At 39.7% G+C, this 20662-nt stretch overlaps 1 protein-coding gene across 2 annotated transcripts; it reads left to right on the top strand.

Annotated features, from left to right (window-relative positions):
- The first annotated feature begins 9269 nt into the window (after nucleotides 1-9269).
- Nucleotides 9270-20562, top strand: LOC117464497 (cadherin-related family member 1a-like). Of its 2 annotated transcripts, none has more exons than XM_034106953.1 (17): nucleotides 9270-9478; nucleotides 9861-9956; nucleotides 10259-10404; nucleotides 10497-10547; nucleotides 10620-10709; nucleotides 10875-10961; nucleotides 11983-12099; nucleotides 13054-13197; nucleotides 13287-13365; nucleotides 13448-13548; nucleotides 13625-13828; nucleotides 14040-14192; nucleotides 14706-14870; nucleotides 15387-15454; nucleotides 16575-16803; nucleotides 17458-17712; nucleotides 18986-20562. In XM_034106953.1, the coding sequence occupies exons 1-17, from the start codon at nucleotides 9418-9420 to the stop codon at nucleotides 19502-19504; spliced, it is 2565 nt and encodes an 854-aa protein (XP_033962844.1). In that variant the 5' UTR covers nucleotides 9270-9417; the 3' UTR covers nucleotides 19505-20562. The 2 variants fall into 2 exon arrangements, with proteins under 2 accessions (XP_033962844.1, XP_071062815.1); XM_071206714.1 differs by lacking the exon at nucleotides 18986-20562 and adding an exon at nucleotides 18141-18970.
- Nucleotides 20563-20662: the final 100 nt, after the last annotated feature.

Raw genomic sequence — 20662 nt, 5'->3', positions numbered from 1 at the left:
ACGTATTCAACTACCTACGTCATCAATATGTTCCCTCTGCCAAGGACAAGCAACAAGAGGAATCAAAACAAGAGAAAGACACAACACATCGCTCAGAAAACCTTGAACATCTATCAATGCACCCGCCTGAGGAATGTCTTGATTATGGGAGACAAATGGAGGAGTCTCCACCGCCCTTCACCCCCCCCTATCACCTCTGAGGATACTCTTCCTTCACCCCACAGCCCACAGAAAATATCTCCATGGAGAAAGGCCATGACAGTGAGAGCAGAAAAAAGAGTGTCGAAAAGCTGAACGTAGGTGGCGAAAAACAAATCTCCAGGTTCACTTTGAAATCTATAAAGAGAGACTTGGCCTTTATAATTTGGAATTGAAAAACGCACGACAGTCTTTCTTCTCTGACATCATTACCAAAAACAAAAACAATGCACGTGCCTTATTTGCTACCGTCGACAGACTAACTAACCCCCCAGTGTCAGTAGCCTCTGAATTTCTATCCACCAGGGCATGCAATGATTTTGCCTCCTTCTTCACTGACAACATTCAGAAAATCAGACAAGCAGTCAGTGGCCTCTGCATCAGGTACAGCAAATGTGTCCACCTAATATCAATGTCCACCTAATATCAATGCAAACACCATGACACAATTCCATCAGATTAATGATAAAAACCTAGAGGACATTATCCAACTTCTGAAATCCTCCTCCTGCTGCCTTGATATTATTCCAACAGTATTTTTCAAAGATGTTTTTCGTTGCATGGCCTCAGATCTACTTCATATAGTAAACAAATCTCTTCACTCAGGTATTTTTCCACAGGCCCTGAAAACTGCAGTCATTAAACCGCTCTTAAAAAAGAATAATCTAGATGCTTCAGTAATGAACAATTACAGGCCCATATCAAACCTGCCATTTCTAGGTAAAATCATTGAAAAAGTTGTTTTTCAACAGTTGAGTAATTTCTTGCATTTCAATAGTTGTTTCGATGTGTTCCAGTCAGGCTTTCGTCCAAACCACAGCACTGAGACTGCTCTTGTAAAGGTATTCAATTGCATCCACTTAAACACAGACAGTGGCAGAACTTCAGTGTTAGTATTATTAGATCTCAGTGCTGCGTTTGACACTGTTGACCACAACATATTACTAGACCGACTAGAAAACTGGGTTGGACTTTCGGAAACAGTTCTAAATTGGTTTGAATCCTACTTAAAGGACAGAAAAAACGTTGTTTCTATAGAAATACAATACACATAGTAAATACACATCTGACTTGACAAATATGACATGTGGGGTACCTCAAGGCTCCATCTTGGGGCCTCTTCTCTTTATCATCTACATGCTATACCACTGGCTCAGATAATGAAAAACAACAAAATAAGTTACCATAGCTATGCGGATGACACATACATTTACATAACAATTTGACCAGGAGACTATGCTCCAATTCAAACACTGAGTAAGTGCATTGAACAAATCAATGACTGGATGTGTCAGAACTTTCTCCAATTAAACAAAGATAAAACTGAGGTAATGGTTTTTGGAGCCAAGGCAGAATGTATAAAAGTTAGCGCTGAGCTTCAGTCTGCAATGTTCAAAACAACAGATAAAGCCAGAAATCTAGGTGTAGTCATGGACTCTGACCTGAGTTTCAACAGTCACATTAAAACAGTTACTAAATCAGCCTACTATCACCTAAAGAACATATCTAGGATTAAAAGACTAATGTCACAGCAGGATTTGGAAAAACTTGTCCATGCTTTTATCTTCAGTAGACTGGACTACTGTAATGATGTCTTTACAGGTCTCACTAAAAAATCTATTAGAAAGCTGCAGCTAATTCAGAACGCTGCTGCTCGAGTCCTCACTAACACTAAGAAAGTGGATCACATCACTCCTCTTCTGAAGTCTTTACACTGGCTTCCTGTGTGTCAAAGAATAGATTTCAAAATACTGCTGCTGGTTTATAAAGCTTTGAATGGTTTAGGGCCAAAATACATTTCTGACCTACTGCTAAATTATGAACCATCCAGATCTCTCAGGTTTTCAGGGACTGGTCAGCTTTCTGTCCCCAGAGTCAGAACTAAACATGGTAAAGCAGCGTTCAGTTATTATGCTCCAAATATCTGGAACAAACTCCCAGAAAACTGCAGGTCCGCTGCAACTCTGACTACTTTTAAATCCAGACTAAAGACTTTTCTTTTTGCCGCTGCTTTTAATTGAACTATTCACATCTTAAACTGCAATGTAACTTTTATCCATTTTTTCTTTTAATGTTTATTTTATTATCTTTTCTTTTTAATGACTGATTTTAAATGCCATTTTCTTAATGTCTTTCGTTTTCTTTGTAAAGCACTTTGAATTGCCTTGTGTTGAAAGGTGCTATATAAATAAACTTGCCTTGCCTTGTTTTTTTTTTCTCGAAAGGTGCAAAAATCTCCCCGAGCCAAAGTGGAAATTATATTCTAAAATAAAAGGTGTAAGGTGTGTGCCATCGTCAGATAAGCTTGTAACATAAAAACATCATACTCAATGCCCCAATTTAGTTTGTTTTAGTTTATCAGATCAGCTGTTCATCTTTGACCTGTTTGTCTTTGAGATTGAGAACAGTGTTTTAGTTCTGATCTGCATAAACTCTAAGGGATTCATACCAGATAGATTTGGAGTGGCAGCGCGCCAAGGTTACACCGAGCGTCAAACAGCTGTTTGAAATGGAACGAAACCATGCCAGACTATCCAAAACTGGAATTGAACGCCCCCCCAGAACTACACATGCTGGCTATTGTGTTTCGCAAAATGTTCTATGGGACGTCTCTACTGAACGTTTTCGTTTTACCCACAATTAGAAGTTGCCAGTATTAAACACATTGGTGTTATCAAATGTACAACATAATTAATAAATGGGTGAAAATCGCTTGTGTACATAATGTGCAGCATTAATATATACTAGTGGTGCACGATAATTGTCGGCCCGATAATTATCGGTCCGATATTAGGAATTATGACGTCATCCCGATAAACCCGATAAAAGTATTAATAGCCCCGATAATATACAATATATTTTTTGGGTACAAAAAAAGAAAAAAATACTGCGGTGTGGGTGGATTGGGATGAGGGGCGCTTGTTATTCACTCGGCTCCTCCCGTTTTGCCAGTACTGTGGTATTAGTGGTTTAGGAAGAGGGGAGTTTTTCACAAATCCAGCGCTCCCTAACTCATGCCTGGCTGTGACGTAAATGGTGTGCGGCCGTGAAGCCAGGAGAGTAAACAAACATGTCGTTGGTAGTATGGGACTATTTTAAAGTTTCAGAGTTAGATAGTTCGCTTGCTATTTGTATTAAGAAATGCAATGCAGAAGTTCCACGAGGAGGGAAAAAGGCAACGAGATATAATACTTCCAACCTGATTAGTCACCTGAAACATCGCCATCGCTACGATGGTGTGTTAACAGCGTACAAAGACGCCTGCGCTGCGAAACTAGCGGCGAATCCAAAGCCAGCTGCAAAGGCACCGGGGCTTTTACCTATCGACGAGGCTTTTGAAAAAGGCAATAGCCTACTCAAAAAAATACTCAATTATATTTATTTGGGAAAATAAATATGGTCACTTTGAAGAGTCTAAACTGTTCTTGGCTTTGTTTTGTTCATAGTAGTAATCATGTCTCATGTCATTTGCTCACTACTAGTCTTTTTTTTTACCACCAGGTGTGCAAAAAAGGTGTGCAAAAACTACAGGTACATTTAATATATATTATTATCGGTATCGGTCTTGAGAAGCAGGAAGTTATCGGCATCGGTTTCAAAAAACCAATATCGTGCATCCCTAATATATACCCACATGACAGCTCATTGTTACTTTGTAATTCTACTCCACTAAAATTCAGAGGTTAACCTGGCATTTTTACTCCACTACACTTAGTTGAGTTACTTTGCAGATTCTGATTAATGATGTGAAATATAAACAACCCTTAAATCGGACTTTAGTTACACCTGAGTAAAATTCAGGGAAAGTGCCAACAATCAGGAGAGATATTTGATAGTTGGTGCTTGAGAAGACTAAACATTTATCTGCAATTGACATGAATGGAAACGAAACGAGTAATAAAGTATATTCATTACTCGTTATTCTCTACTAATAGTTAATTAAAGACTGTATATTATGGCTATTTTGCACATCCCTTTCAAGATTTTCAAAGGTTTATTGACATATATACACAACTACGGTGTATGCAATGAATGGAAATCTTGGGTCACACGTTCCTCAACAGCGCATTACAAGACATCTATCAATATGTGTGTATACCCCATCTGCACATTTCTTATACTATCTACATACATAAGAGTATAATTCATATGTATAATATCAGTTAAAATAAGTGCTTCAACATAGTTAATAGGGATGCTCCGATCGCCAATTTCGGGGGCCGATCGCCGGAATCAGTATCGGCCGATACCGATCGCCGATCTGATCGAGTGGGCGGGGCCTAAATGGAAGATTTAAACATCACTTTAAATCTTCCATTTAAAGTGATGTTTAAACTCAGTTAATGGGGCTCATTCACTGGAGCTTCCACAAACAACAATCAACTTAATTATTACATTGAAATGATGTACATTATTCAAGTTTACATTCACTTTGGATAATAACACGGGAGAAATGAGCGGAAGCGCTCTCTTTTCCTCTCTCCCTCTCTCTCTCTCCCCCTCTCTCTCTCTCCCCCCTCTCTCTCTCTCTTGACAGCCTGTCAGTATCTCATGCAGCTCACTGATCCAGTAATGAGTGACCCGACAGTGAAGAATAAATATATTTATGACTAGGGACTGGTCAGCTTTCTGTCCCCAGAGTCAGAACTAAACATGGTAAAGCAGCATTCAGTTATTATGCTCCAAATATCTGGAACAAACTCCCAGAAACCTGCAGGTCCGCTGCAACTCTGACTACTTTTAAATCCAGGCTGAAGACTTTTCTTTTTGTCGCTGCTTTTAATTGAACTATTCATATCTTAAACTGCACTGTAACTTTTATCCATGTATTTTTCCTTTTAATGTTTATTTTATTAGCTTTTCTTTTTTAATGCTTAATGTCTTTCATTTTTTTGTAAAGCACTTTGAATTGCCTTGTGTTGAAAAGTGCTATATAAATAAACTTGCCTTGCCTTGCCTTGCCTTGCCTTGCCTTGCCTTGCCTTATAATAACTAGTTTAGCTTGTTCCAGAGGTAGATAAAATAGCTAAGTGTGTTAGGTCTAACTCTTGTGTGTTTCGTCCCGCTTACCGGTCCGGCGGGCGGAGCTGCAGGATTTCTGCTTCACACACACGTTGCATACCGCTATTTAACTGTCTTTTTCGGACACCTTAAAATAATACCAGACCGGTGAAGCCATTTTGGCGAGCTTGTTTTACCGCACACAGAGAAAAGTGTCATGTATTTTACGTCATGCGATCGGCTCTCGCGATCGGCATGTTTAGAGAGCACCGATCGATCGGTAGAGAGTGAGTATCGGCCGATATCGATCGGAGCATCCCTAATACTTAACATTGCAGGAAAGCAATATATTAGACGTTAAGTACTTTGTCAGGCTTAATATTTATCTGTAGATAGATACCCCCAAAGTGTTTTTCTTATTTAAAAGAAGACCTTAATCTAAAGTATTATTTAATGTTTAAATAAAGGTTAATTCGTTTTTCTGTTTTGCACCTCCTCCTATTAATATCTTTGTACATCCTGCACTAAACTGTTTTATTGTAGAGATCACTTATAGTATCTTCTTGATTGTTTATATTCTATATTTCTATCACAGACCTTCTACTTTCCCCCTATGAAAGTATGTACTCTTAATATTTGTTTAATCAAATATAACACATAAAAACAATAATTCAATAATGTGCTTTAACCACTAGGCGGTGCACACAAGGTACACACAGCCAAAATAACTTTGTATTATTAGTGTAGGACACTTATGTATGTACAACATCTGAAGATGTGTAGTTTTATTCATGCTTTCACATAATTGTACAGCATATTGCTATACTATTTCAGACTCAGTATTTACATTCTTACATTCAAAGAAAATCAGTAATATCTTAAAAAAGTCCTTTTATATCAGCTGTGCACCGTTATGGTGTAAATATAACCTATCTATGAATTAAATCAAATGTAAAAGTCAGCCGAATTATTGTTGATACTGCAAGGAGACGTATTGTGTGAAGAAAAATTGAAGATGTTGTTTAATTGTTGATATATTTATGATCCACGTCAAGTATTCAGTTTCGGCGGCATTTCTTCCAGTTTTTCCAAAGGTCTTCTCATCAGGGCTCTATAAATAAAGAACTACGGCAGATCTGTAATAGGTAATGCAGCCGAACCGTGTATTACAATGCCGTTATGTGATGACTTTCAAAGAGAAAAGCAAGAGCACTCGGAATTAAGTATTATTTTATTCTTTTCAAATGTTTTCCGGATTTCATATCATATAAACACCAAATCCCAGCATGCATTGCGGCTAAAACATCCAAACAGCAGCTTAAACCATAGCTGAGGATCTTGGCTAACCCTAAACCATATGTCAATAAACCTTTGAAAATCTTGAAATCTTGAAAGGGATGTGCAAAATAGCCATAATATACAGTCTTTAATTAACTATTAGTAGAGAATAACGAGTAATGAATATACTTTATTACTCGTTTCCATTCATGTCAATTGCAGATAAATGTTTAGTCTTCTCAAGCAACTATCAAATATCTCTCCTGATTGTTGGCACTTTCCCTGAATTTTACTCAGGTGTAACTAAAGTCCGATTTAAGGGTTGTTTATATTTCACAACATTAATCAGAATCTGCAAAGTAACTCAACTAAGTGTAGTGGAGTAAAAATACCAGGTTAACCTCTGAATTGTAGTGGAGTAGAATTACAAAGTAACAATGAGCTGTCATGTGGGTATATATTAATGCTGCGCATTATGGACACAAGCGATTTTCACCCATTTATTAATTATGTTTTACATTTGATAACACCAATGTGTTTAATACTGGCAACTTCTAATTGTGGGAAAAACGAAAACGTTCAGTAGAGACGTCCCATAGAACATTTTGTGAAACACAATAGCCAACATGTGTAGTTCTGGAGGGGTGTTCGATTCCAGTTTTGGATAGTCTGGCGTGGTTTCATTCCATTTCAAACAGCTGTTAGACGCTCGGCGTAACCTTGGCGCACTGTCACTCCAACATCCAATCCCAGTGCTTGAAGATTAATCACGGGGACTGTAGTCCTAAACGATAGCTGGGGATTTTGGGTAGTGTAGTGTCTTCGGCCATCCCAAGCTCCTAGAGGCCTACGTCTGTTTCCGGTTATTTTTATTTTGAAATTCAGTTCCTGACGGACGCCAAAAAAGCCCGAGATTATGGAATTAAACCTTTATATATACAGTCTATGAATTAAACCAATAAATAAAAGCAAGGATAATTGTGTGTTATTGGTGAGTAAATAACAGTGTGTTATTTTGAAAAGAATAACAAATTACAAGGAAAAAAAGATTTAAAAAATACAGATTTCAGTATCCTGAGGCTCTGAGCCCCATTTATTTTCCTCACAGACGGCAACAAAAGTCAGAAATGCTACGATTTAAAATAAAAGCAATAATTGTGGCTTGATATTGAGTAAGAACATGTTTTTATGAACCACAGCTTCTGGTCTTCCACGACCCGGCCGGAGAAAAAGACACATTAGGCCTACCAGTAGAAATACATTGCTTTTCAAATCGTGCTGTGCAACACGAAAAAAAAAGGGGAAATCGTGTTGGTGAACACAAATCAATAGATTAAAAATCGTGTTGGTGAACACGAAATGCCGTGAGACTGGGTTGTGTGTAACCATTAACCAATAACCAACCAAGGTAACCCCCACACACCTTATCACCTGAATCTCCTCCTAGAGCACCATTGTGTTCTTTTTAACCAAATATCTCTCAGAGGGGCATGGGGAGGGGCTCCTTATTTTCATCTAAAGTAACAGACAGAGAATCAGCACTTTTGAAACAGGGCTGAAACAGAGGGGATTATGGGATTCTGCAATGCGCGATCTGTTTGGTATTTCAAGCCAAACACTTCAGAGACATGATTTGTATATATCTGAGACGGTATATTGAGGAAAACTGTATAATAGGGTACCTTTAAACGTTTAAATCATCTTGACTTGCAATGGTGACTGACTATTTTTAAAAGCCTTGTGTTGTGTCTCGAGTACGCAGGTCACTAGACTATTCAGAGAAAGTGGACAGCAAAATCTCAAAGAAAGCTGTCTTTTAGAGCATCACAGATCCAAGTGCAGCTGAGGCTATGTTGGTCAGCAAGCTGCCAAGAACAGCGTCCACAGGGAAACTTAGCCCAGTGGGACTCGCCACATAATAATAATACATTACATTTATAAAGCGCTTTTCCTGGTGCTCAAAGCGCTTACAAGCAAGTAAAACAAAAATAACAACAAAAGTAGAAAGTGCTAAGCTAGGTGGAATAAGGGCAAGGGGTTAGTTGATTAGGAGTTGAAGGCAAGAGTGAAAAGGTGAGTTTTGAGGGATTGTTTGAATGATGTGAGAGTGTTGGCGGATCTGACGTGGCTGGGGAGGGAGTTCCAGAGTGCGGGGGAGGCTGCTGCGAAGGCCCTGTCACCCCAGGTCCGGAGCTTTGTCCTGATGGGTTGCAGTAGGTTAGCTTCAGCAGACCTGAGGTGACGGGTGGGGGTGTATCGTTGGATAAGGTCACAGAGGTAGGGGGGGGGCAAGGTTGTTGAGGGCTTTGAAAGTGAAAAGTAATATTTTAAAGTCAATGCGGTGTTTGATGGGGAGCCAGTGGAGGTCATGGAGGATAGGGGTGATGTGGCCGGAGCGTCGGGTGGAGGTGAGCAAGCGGGCAGCTGAGTTTTGGACATATTGAAGTGTGTGACCAATGACTTGTTGAAACCCTTAAACAACAGCAAGAGAAGACACATGTGCCATGTGTCTGTACCATCAACAAAGAGAAACACTAGACGGAAAGGACGTTTGAGGTGCCCAATGTGTAAACTCCAGAACATACTGCTCAGAACCTCCGTCTTAGTAAGTATGTTATATCATAACGTTGATTTCTAGGCGATCAAAGAGGCCGTGCTTCATGTACATTTTCCCATCACGCTGAGGTGTGATGATCACACCACATTGTGTGAACTCTCTCCCCTCGACGAGTAGTTCTTCAGGAGAAAACAGAGAGAGAGAGCAGTGTGGTGGAAGAGGAGGGAAGGGATGCGTCACTGGATTAGTGCCTGAGAATCTGCCCCAGCCTCTTCCTCCTGAGCTGCTGAGACGCCTTCAGAAAGGGCACAACAGCTCGCTGCTCGCTTCACCTCCAGCAAAGCCTTCCACATGAGCCAGCCAAGCCTTGCCTCCCCACCAGGATGAAGAAAGAAAAGAACACACATGCTTTACTGTTTCTCCTCCTGCTTCACTCCACTTTGGGTAAGGCTCTTTTGTGTGTGTTTTCTTTGTATGTGGTTAGGACTTCTTGCCTTGCTCTTATCTGGTTAATCCTGTAACACTAAGAGGGCACGTCCCTCTTAGTGGGGACTGCTCATGCTGCTTGTACTCATCTACATTTGTGATAGTAGGCCTTTGTTGTGATAGTGGTAACATTAAATACAAATATATGCATTAAATCATGCCCCCCTTCCTCCTCCTTCTCCCTGCTTTCGGGTCCTGCCCTTTGTAGCAAGTGAGTGCAACAGTTATGTGTTGATTACATAAGCATTTATATAGGAAATTGAACAAATATATCGCCATAAAGTATATGGAGTTACTTCTGCACAATTAACTTGCAAGTTAATGTATGTTTTTTTTAAAGGGAAATTGGACTATGCTCCACATTTCTATGATTATGGACCCAGCAGTACACATGGGAACATGGCCTTGTTCAGCATCTCTGAGGATACACCAGTTGGTGAGTCTCATTTTAAATATCACAGTTCTGGTTCATTTCGGTGTGAGGTAATGTTTAACGGTGTAATATTAACATGCGTAGGTGAACGCATTCATCATCACATTGGTATTGAGGTGCCAGTGGATCCCTGTTGTGATCGTGACATACATCAACACTTTCTGGCAAAAAACAAGTGTGGCATCATCTGACCTTATTATTAGACGTGCCATTAGAAACAAGAATGGAAACAAAGGATTTGCATGATTTGAATGAAGAAATGTTTGTTTTGACATCGCTGTTTCTTTGTCGTTTTCCCCACATAGGGACACAGATATATGTTCTGAATGGCACAGATCCAGAGGACGATCCGGTGCAATATGGTCTGACTTTTGAGAAGGGCTCCAAAGAATATTTTAGGGTGGAGTCCAAGTCAGGAAACGTGACTCTAGTTCAGGAGCTCGACAGAGAGGTGGGAATGTTGATAAGTCACTTGTTTTGAAGAAACCTGCTGTAAATATGTCCCCACTGAGGCTCAATGTGATGTTCATCTTTTCTTTGTAGACACAAGATGAGATCTCAGTGCTCGTGAGCATAACAGACGGGCGCAATAAAGTACGTTTTGAATGTTTGGTGATATATTTCTGTTAAAAGGCTATATTAAATCATGTTTTACTTTACTTTCAGGTTGTTGAGACAGTTAGAGTGTTTGTAACTGATGCAAATGATGAACCACCTGAATTTCAAAACCTGCCTTTCATCATCAACATCCCAGAGGTACAGCATCTATCGAATAAACACACCCGATACAACACAATACACACAATGAATGCTTTCTACATGTCTTTCTGTGGCACAAACCACCTCTTAATCTGCAAAGTGAGTTGAACAAACCATTGAGAATCAAGTTTGTTTTTATAAAATCTCTTGTCTCTTCCCTAGGACACTGCAGCTGGGAGCAGCATCTACAGAGTCCAAGCAGTGGATAGAGATATGGGCTCAGGAGGCAGCGTCTCTTATTACCTACAGGTAAACCTACACGGTTGTGCCTTGCTAAAATGGAGTGCTAAATGGGAACATTTTGCTACTGACTTAAAACAATCCGTTCTGGTTTGTTTGTCTAAAATGTCATTAAGACAGTAGAAGCTTAGTGTGGAAATTGAAGCACTAAAGTGTTATCATGACATTGAAATATTTCCATGTAGGTCATGCTTTTATTTTGTTTTGCTCAGACTATTCCATCTACAGCATCATGCTTTGGTATTAAGTGGAAACATGTCTTTCAAACTGAAGCAGGCAAGCCTTTAGAGCAATACATTAGTGGACATTGTCGGGTTTTTTCCTCCATGCACATGGCCTCAAGTTCATTTCTGAGTTGATTGTAAGATTTGTCTAATTACATAAAGTATAGAGATGTGGCTCTAGCCTGCATCTCTGGATTTCTCTGCTCCTATACCCCAGGATGCTCTTTGAAGTCTACCAACAAGTTAATCCCTTCAGCTCTCATATTGGAAAGCATGAGCCAGCATTTCTTTCACACTTGTTTTGTATTGCTGTTTTTCTACCGTTTGATTCCCTCTCCACGCACAATTATTATCTACACAGTGATACTGATAACTGGCCTGCTGTGGCCCTAACACTTGCAGGTGAGACAGCAGGTCGAGCTGACATCATGAGGGCTGTGCTGCCATGTGGAGGGAGGAAAAGGGCACTTGAATGACGAGGCAGTATGTGCCGGGAAAGATTAATCTCATACCAGAGCAGTCTGGAAACGGTTTTACTTTAGTGGATTAATTTTCAATTACATTTGAGCAAGGCACTGAAGGCTTAATAGGGGCTTACATTTGGTCCGTGCCAACATTGGTCAGCACAGTATTTGTTACTGTTCATGTGTCAAAAGTGTGTAAAAAAAGTCAAGGTTGAAAGGAGGGAGGTCAAGGGTTAAACCTGGTTCGAAGCAAGCAGAAGAATTAGCTATATTGCTAAATTCAGTTGAAAATGTACTGTCTACTGTTAACACTGCTAACTATGTGGCTTTATACATCATCAGAGTTCAGCTGTTGCCAAGTTTACCATCGACGGGCACAGCGGGGTCCTGAGAGTCAAACCTGGGGAGACTTTGGACTACGAGAACACGCCCACACACTTTGTGACCGTGGTTGCAAAGGTGAGAGGTCACGCATGACTCCCTAAAAACATGTTCACACTGTGAGCAGCAGCTTGGATGAGCAAGAACTTTTAGATTCCTCCATGTTGTTAGTTTGCCTTTTTCAAAATCAACATCAAGCAGGGAAAAGGGATGAAGAGTTTATCAATGACCCCAACACCATTTCTCCGAGAGCTTTAATCTGAAAACCAACATGTTGAAATGGACTGAGATTAACCTCTGCAGTGCTTTGCACATTAAACAATTGGCAGGAAAGTAAAGCAGCTCGGTTGGGGGCCTAAGGTCATGGAAAGTGCAGTCACCACTATGCTTTCTCACACATTTGTGCTGAATTGCAACAGTGTCAGTTTGTGAAATAAATGGAAGTCTTGTGGTAGAAGTCTTGTGGTAGAGCTCCCAGTGTGAGTGACCTGACATGTAATCCCTCCATTGCTAGAAATCAAACACTGGTTATTGTTCTAGCCTTAAATCCACTGTGTGTGGAATAACATTGGCAACTTTTTATATAAAGCTTAATAGATTACAAATCAGTTACTAAGAGGTTAAACCTATCATAAAATATCTAAATATTTAATGTTGATAAAGCAATCAAATACATCAATATAGTCAGTTTAACATACTACTGTAATTAATAAAACACAATGCCGCATTTTGTCCTAGCAAAAAATGAGTCTCTACATCCATTGTTGTTTGTGTAGTGCTGGTGCTAGACATCTATTTACTTGTGGAGGCTTGTAATCATAGAATAAAAAAAATAGGGCAATACAATCATGTAAAACAAACCCTCTGTATATAATTTATGCCAAAAATACTTCAATATCTCATATTACGTACGGAGATCACATAAAGGTTCAATCTAACATTGTGCATGTTCATTATTCTGTATTATAATTTGCCTTGGATAAAAGAACAATCCAAAATTATTGTATTCTTTCTCACTGTTTGTCGTATCAGGATGGAGGGGGAAAGTACAAGGGGAAGCACCAGGTTTTGACCTCCACTGCCACCATGACCATCAATGTGCTCGATGTGCAGGACATGCCTCCGTCCTTCGTAGGAACCCCTTACTTTGGCTACGTCTACGAAGTCTCAATTGCTGTGAGTTGTTCTCATATTCATCACACACCACTGATGAGGATCGGGGCGCTGATTTAGTAAATAAGACTAATACATATTCGTTCTTCCAGGGTTCTGAGATTTTCACTGTGTACGCTAAAGATGGAGATCAAGGCAACCCGAATCCGATACATTATTCCATTATGAACGGTAAGAACAATACATTAGAAAAACGATCTTCTCTTGTTTTGTCAGACACATTATTAACAAGATGTCTGTTATCACCTTTCAGGCAGTGATGGTGTCTTTGACATAAACAGCACCAGTGGATGCATCACCCTGACAACTAATCCAAATCTGCTGTCAAAGGAATTATATGAAATAATAGTCAAGGTAATACCGTTTTTTTTTTTAATTAATTGAATCTACTCTTATTAGTACTAAATGCATTTAACCTTTTTAAACCTAGGCATCTGAGTTAGGACCAGACAATCGGCAGCAGGAATACGACGTTACCTTGGTGACGGTCCGGGTGGTGGATCTCAACAACCATCCTCCAACTTTTTACGGAGAGAACGGACCTCAGATTAAGTTTGAGGTCACCATGTACGAGCATCCTCCTGCAGGGGAGATCCTCCGAGGCTTCAAGATCACCGTCAATGACTCAGATCAGGTACACATTTCCCTTAGGATTTATTGAAATCCTTCCTCTGGATCTATTGGTCTGTGTGTTCCTGCTGTACTTCAACTCATTGTAGGACTTTTGCTAAAATGGTTCACTTTCTTTCACCACCAATGTTTGGGTTAGGTGAATCTGGTGAATCTTCTATATTGACTTTGCTCTTCATGGTTTTTAAATTCTTGCCGTCTAACTTCCTTTGCAGGGAGCTAACGCCAAGTTCAGACTGAGGCTGGTGGGGCCGAGTCGAGTGCTGCGAGTCGTTCCCCAGACGGTCCTCAATGAAGCGCAGGTGACCATCATTGTGGAAGACACATCTGGCATCGACTATGAAAAGGGATCAACCCTTTCTTTCAAGGTTTGACTTTATATATATGACCACATAATGTATTATTGAACAAATATTTATCCTGTGGCTGCTGCTCATTTATATCTGCCCCTCTTTCAAGTGTTTTGGCTGTATTTTCAATTAGTTCCTTTGCTTAAAGCCAAAGATGATGTCTTCAAATTGACCGTTTTCTCTGAGCAACATCCAATTAACCCAGTGATGTTCATAAAGAAGGATGTACAGTTTGATAGCTTCCAGCTTCATACATAGGTTTATGAATTATCAGAGTGGTTAGCTGTTAATCTTAAAACAATAACAAGCCACTAAGACTTGTTATTTATTATGGTAGCAAAGCATCTGCGATTATTCGTGAAATATTTGTGTGGGAATTATTTTTTGATTCCGACATCACCCTTAAATGTTGAAAACTGTTATATGAGCCTTTCAGCATCACAGAACTGCAAGTTTTATGTGTCAACAAACAAATTGACAAATTAGATTTCAGCACTGATTTATTCCCACTCTGTATATGTTTCTCTGCAGCTGCTGGCGGTGGAGATCGACACGCCTGAGCGGTTCAGTGCAACAGCTGACATAGTGATCAACCTGCTGGACACCAACGACAACGTCCCCAAATTCACGTCGGAGTATTACATCACCAGAGTCGCTGAGAACTCACCTGGAGGCTCCAGCGTTGTGTCTGTGACAGTGAGTCAATCACAATTACACTCTGATTCAACCTGAACAAAGTGATTACATAATCCATCATGCTCCAATATATGCATATTACTCGATGCAGTTCATTAGATGAAAGCAGGTTGTTGGCAGACGGTTTATTTACGGAAATATTGGCACACGTGTCTCTTCCTTTCCATTATACTGCAACCAGGCGACATGTCAAAGGCTTAATTTTGCCTCAAGGTTAATCATGCTGACCTATACCTCCCTCCCCGCCCACCACAGGAAGCAACTTATAGTGTGCCCCCCCCCCCCCCCCCCCCCCGCATGAGCTTAAGACCCTAGCTGGTTATCCTCAGCCAGCAGCATTCAAATGAACACTAACTGAACAACCTTAATCAACTTGGTTTAAGTTTTTGCTTCCCAATTTAGATCATTTGAATACATTTTCATCCGATTATTATGTAACATACGTGCAGTTTTCATTATATACTAAATGTGCCATAAGTATTTGGTTTTTAATCTCTGTTCTGTCCTGTCCAACAGGCAAATGATCCAGATTCAGGGCCCTGGGGTGAAGTCAAATACACGATTTATGGATCAGGATCAGATTTGTAAGTGAAAACCTGTCACTTCTGCCAGTTTAGGTTTGACCTGATCGGATATTTAACTCTTGCACTTCCGCAAAGCACATTTCAAGGACTTAAAAGTTGTTTTTTAATGTATACTGTATACAACTCAATACTGCTGGTGTTTTGTAAGCTCGGCCAGCAGGACACGCAGTCTTGATTCATCGTTGTTGTTTTGAAAGAAGAGGTAAGCAGGGAAACAGTTTGATTGGCCCTTCTGCAGCACTAACAGCTCACTCTAAAATGGCTGCAAGATGCTGGCTAATCTCCTAATTGGATTGAAGGGTTAAAAATAGGCAGCCTGGTCTGTCTCATAAAGAGAGAGCCAATTAACATGCAAGGTGACAGCTGGAGCTACATCAACGGCAGCATGCTGCAAGGAAAGTGAGAATTTATGCTCCTCTGCAGGCGAGTTAAATTAATTGTGTGAAAGTTATCAGTTTCGAGGCAACTTGTGATTTTTCACAGTGGAAAATTAGACAGAAAAAGTGACTGAATGAAATGGCGTTAAATCTGGTGTTGAATAAGATAGCTCTCCGAAATCACAAACCGAAGCCAGTACTGTACATGCATATGTTATGTGAATGATTATGTATTGTTATGTTGGCAAAATACCTTGCTTGTAGAAAAACAACTACATAGTCAGAACAACGAAACACAAAATTATTGTCGGAGATAGCGTCAATCTTTATTCCTATTCATAGCTAAGACTTGTTTGATCATTAGAGAGGGAAGTCACATGTTAAAGGATCATGGCAAACAGACAAAGAAGGTAGAAAACATACAAATAAATGTAACTCATTACAATGAATCATTTGAAATGAAGGAATTTAAATATAACATTCATAAGCACAACACAGCACCTTAGACACATTAGAGGATAATAATTCACTGTGTATTCATGATTTCTATGAGGATTGGGGATGTTTTGACAACATGTTTCCGGCGAGAAAGGATCTGCTTTTTTTTATCGTACTTTCAAAGTGAGTCATGTGGAGCTTCACACGATGTCATCGGCTGTGAATTTGAGACGCCTTAGTTAACACCTGGCTCGTGTTTGACTCAGAATGACTCATACACTGTCTGAACGCCTCTGATCCTGCAGGTTCTCCATCCACCCGGCGTCAGGCCTCATCTCCACGCAGCCCTGGACCAGCCTGGACGCAGAGGTCAGGTCCAAATACAACTTCTACGTCAAGGCTGAAGATTCGGAGGGGAAGTACAGCTTGGCGGAAACCTTTGTCACGGTGCTCGACATAAACGACCACTCTCCATCGTTTGATGAAAAACTCCTGGAAAAGACCATGATAATTGGTACAGCAGTCAAAGTGGAGGTACATAATGTCAAAGCATTTCCCCCTTTTACTCGTAATCGATAAGGCACGAGCTGTGTGTGGTCCTGCTGACATTTAAACAACATTGTATGGAAGTCCAGGAGTGCCAATTTTAAAGCTAAATAATACAAAAATAATAATACAAAAATTACATTGAAAGGACTGATTTTAATGAACAGTTACCTTTTGATGTCATGGATTAGCAATTGTACTTAACTATGAGACCTTCATGTTATTTATACTACATGTATGCCATTTTTTGGTATACTCTGACTATAATATGACTTCATATTACTTTTTCATGGCATTCACAATTATAATTTTTTGTATTGTTGTATGTTGTTTTGACTAGTTAATACTAGTAGGTTATCATATATAAGTGTAAGTTAAGTGTATAGCTTATGTGATTGGTTAGTATTTAAAGTGGTAAAGTGCTCTTAAAATGTATGGAAAGGGTCTTAAAAAAGTTCTTAAAATGTATTCATTTTAAATCAAGGATTCCTGCATATGTCCTTATGAAATGCACTGTACATCACCTTCATCCCAATACTCTTGTAGGCTTGCTTTGTGATTTGCAAAACACATTTCCATTAAGTACATTGATTTGAAGCTGGCAGCCTAACAATTTTATGTTATTTCTGCTACTTTCTCTAGGCAGTGGATGAAGATGCAGAGTCTCCGAACAACGTCATCGAGTACTCCATCATGACGGCAGATCCCGACAACGCGTTTGACATCAATGCAGACACAGGAGAGATCCAGCTTAAGCCGTACATCAAGTCCATGGAGATTGTGCAGAACATCACCAAGCAGAAGGACTGCAAGTGGTCTCTGGTGGTCCAGGCCAGGGACCGAGGCTCTCCATCCTTCAGCACAACGGCCGTGGTCAACATCGATATCACTGAGGCGGTAAGGCTGGTTCTGACGCGCAGCATGCTAACAGCGCTTTCTATTGCAAGCTTTAGGCAGCTTGAGCTGTAGATTCAGCTGTTTAACATATGGTAATAGGCATTGTTGTCATGCTACACAGATGCTATTTCATCATCATTGTTTCAGCCAATCATCCTTCATTGATCTCATATTCTTTAAAGGAAAATGCTGATAATTTTGTGGCTGTCATAATTAGCATCAAGTCCTACGAAGAGACCAAAACCAACAATGGTGAAAAATATCAAAAAATGCTGAAATATAATAAAACAGCAGCATTATGCTTTAACTGGTTCAGTCATTTACATTATTCCATGCATTACTTTATGTTGTTACCATTCCTTCACTCTGCATGATGGCTGACTCCCTGTCGTTGGTGTTGTTTCTGTTTTCTGTATCGTGCTTTTCAGATCAAAGGCCGCGTTATTTCATACTTCATGGGCCTCAGCAAGCGTCCGCTGACTGTTTTTGGAATTTGTCTCAGCATTGTGACTTCCCTCATTTTACTAACAACCTGCATATCCACAATCCTGTACTGTGACTCAGTGAAACGGTCCAGAATCAACCCAGAGAGTAACTATATCAAAGTGGTGCGCAGAACCAAGTGATAGGATATATGAAAGCTTTGAGATAGCTATATATTTTGAATCAGTTATGTTGTGTAAAGGAGTACTGGAGCGTTTTTGAAGGATTAATATAACAATAAACTTTTTTTTTTCTTTAACGTTTTTTATTATTTATTTTTTTGGTAAATATTCCAAATTGATGGAAAATTAGATTTTCACACAATTGTTTAAAATGTTTTTTTCTAGTGCATGACTCAGACTCTAAGGCTTTTCAAGTGACAAAGACGAGCTCTTTTCTTTGGATTTAATCCTGGATTCTATGTCCATTTGTCTCAAACAAACATGCACTTCATTTCATTCTGACCTCATGAGCTTTTATCATTCTTACTCAGCCCTCATATGTCACATGCCAAAGAGAAACCCTAATGCATCGCACTGCCAGACGCATTCCCAACACCTAGTGTTAGCATAGTTAGCTCTGCACTAGCCGTCCTGTGCTGAGGACAGGAGGAAGACAGGGGTGAGTTTGGGAGCATCACTTTGTTGATAGACTTGTTGTTTGGTCTTCCTCTATCAGTGCTTTGTGCATCCAGCTCATGCTTGCATGCTTTGAACAAATGCTCAGTTAACGCTTGGATTCTGTCCTTTGGACTTGATTAAAACATTTGTTTTATTTTGCTCTTTCACAGACTCCTCTCAAGGGGCATATGGCGGCCTTTTTAATGAAAAGTAGGGACAATCCAATGAGAGCTCTAGGCATGGTAATTGTTGTCATTAGCTTAATGGTAGGGGTGACTGTCTTGATCTCTACAGTTATGTACATGCGCAACTTAAAGTCAAACAGGATCCTGCCAGCACGGCGCATCATTAAGAGGCGAACCAGGAACCAGAAGTCCTGGATCTTCAAACCACCTGTTGTCAAATTCAATAACCCTGATGAGTTGCTCATAGTCAACCAAGATAGAAAAACCAACAGCCCCCGAATGAGGCCTCCACCCCCCTGCGCTCCTCCGCCCCCGTGTGACACACGGTCCAATGAGAGGCCTTGGGCGGTCCCGACAGTATCTGGTGTGCTGGCGTCGAAAGGCTCCATGAAAAAAGCTAAATATTGCCAGCTCAAAGAGGGAAATTTCAGCTCTGCTTTGGTGTCAGAGCTTAAAATGAGGCTTGAGCAGAAAATCGTTGAGAGCAACCAAAGTAATTATTAGCTTTGTCAAACAAGCGCCCAGTTTGAGGTGCTGTAACTACTGTCACTCTCTACTGCCCGGAAGTTGTCTCCGGCATGTGATGATCTATTAGGGTGGGCCTACCTGTAGATCATTCATGACTGAATGGTAAGAGAAGTGTAACTAGAAGATTTACAGATATTTACGTCTTGAGATGAAGTATTAAACACGTGGGCATCATCAGTCTCAAGAGAGCTGTAGTGTGTGTCTGGTAGTGGGACATAACTCACCACACTGCCATCTTGAGGAAGATGTAATCGTCTCAACAGTAAGAAGCACCAGGAAGAGGATTACTTAGACTCAATCTGTATACATTAGTTGCATCTCTCTCTGAAAAGATTAATTGATTGTGTTTTAAACACAGATTAAGGATTTAACTGAAAAAAATCCTTGACCTTTTTTTTTCTTGCTCACTAGAGCGTGCAGCTGAACGACACGGTCAGAAATGACACTGCTTCTTATTAAGTGCTAAATGACCTGTTTGTTCATGTTTTAACTGTTTTACATCAGTTGTCTGAAAGCTGAGAGGTTTTGTATGATTACAATGTGCCACTGTAGGTTTTCAAAGTAAACAGCTAACAATGTAATGTTATTCTTTTGAGTGTTTAATTCTAGAAAGATGCTTTTATATAAATGACATTTGAAATGTACATATGCATATATGACAAGATACAAACATGTCTCTGTTGTATCTTGCAGCAATACATAACATACAAGTAAATCGTACAAATTAAACCATCCAACTTCACAAGATTTAAGAATAGATAACTATGTACATAACATGCTTGGGCATTTCTTTTGTATATATATAGATATAGAAATAAAAAGTCTACGTTGAACATTTAGGTATTACTGTCCATGTTTCTCTTCAATGCCTTCAAAGGTAGGCAAATAAAATACATTTAATTGCTGTAACCCATACCTTGTATCTGACTATATGTTTCCTTTTAAATATCTTGAAGATAAACAGTATATTATCTTCACTATAAATAACACTTGCCTGGTCCTTTGAAGTAACATTTGTACCGTCTTTGTACTGTCTTGATTTTGAATAAATATTTAAAAAATGATTTGGTCTGTGCTCCATTTTGTCCCCGGAATATATTAGTTTTTTAATATGTTTTGATTAATTTAAAGTAG

The sequence above is a fragment of the Pseudochaenichthys georgianus genome, chromosome 19 (assembly GCF_902827115.2).
Source record: "Pseudochaenichthys georgianus chromosome 19, fPseGeo1.2, whole genome shotgun sequence".
NCBI classification, from domain to species: domain Eukaryota; kingdom Metazoa; phylum Chordata; class Actinopteri; order Perciformes; family Channichthyidae; genus Pseudochaenichthys; species Pseudochaenichthys georgianus.
The sequence above is the reverse complement of the archived record's forward strand: the minus strand, read 5'-3'. Positions and strand labels throughout refer to the sequence as shown.

Coding starts and splice junctions, on each gene's coding strand:
- LOC117464497 (XM_034106953.1), top strand. CDS start 9,418: ATGAAGAAAGAAAAGAACACACATGCTTTACTGTTTCTCCTCCTGCTT. Junction 9,957..10,258: donor CTCTGAGGATACACCAGTTG/GTGAGTCTCATT, acceptor TTCCCCACATAG/GGACACAGATATATGTTCTG. Junction 13,549..13,624: donor TATATGAAATAATAGTCAAG/GTAATACCGTTT, acceptor TTTTAAACCTAG/GCATCTGAGTTAGGACCAGA.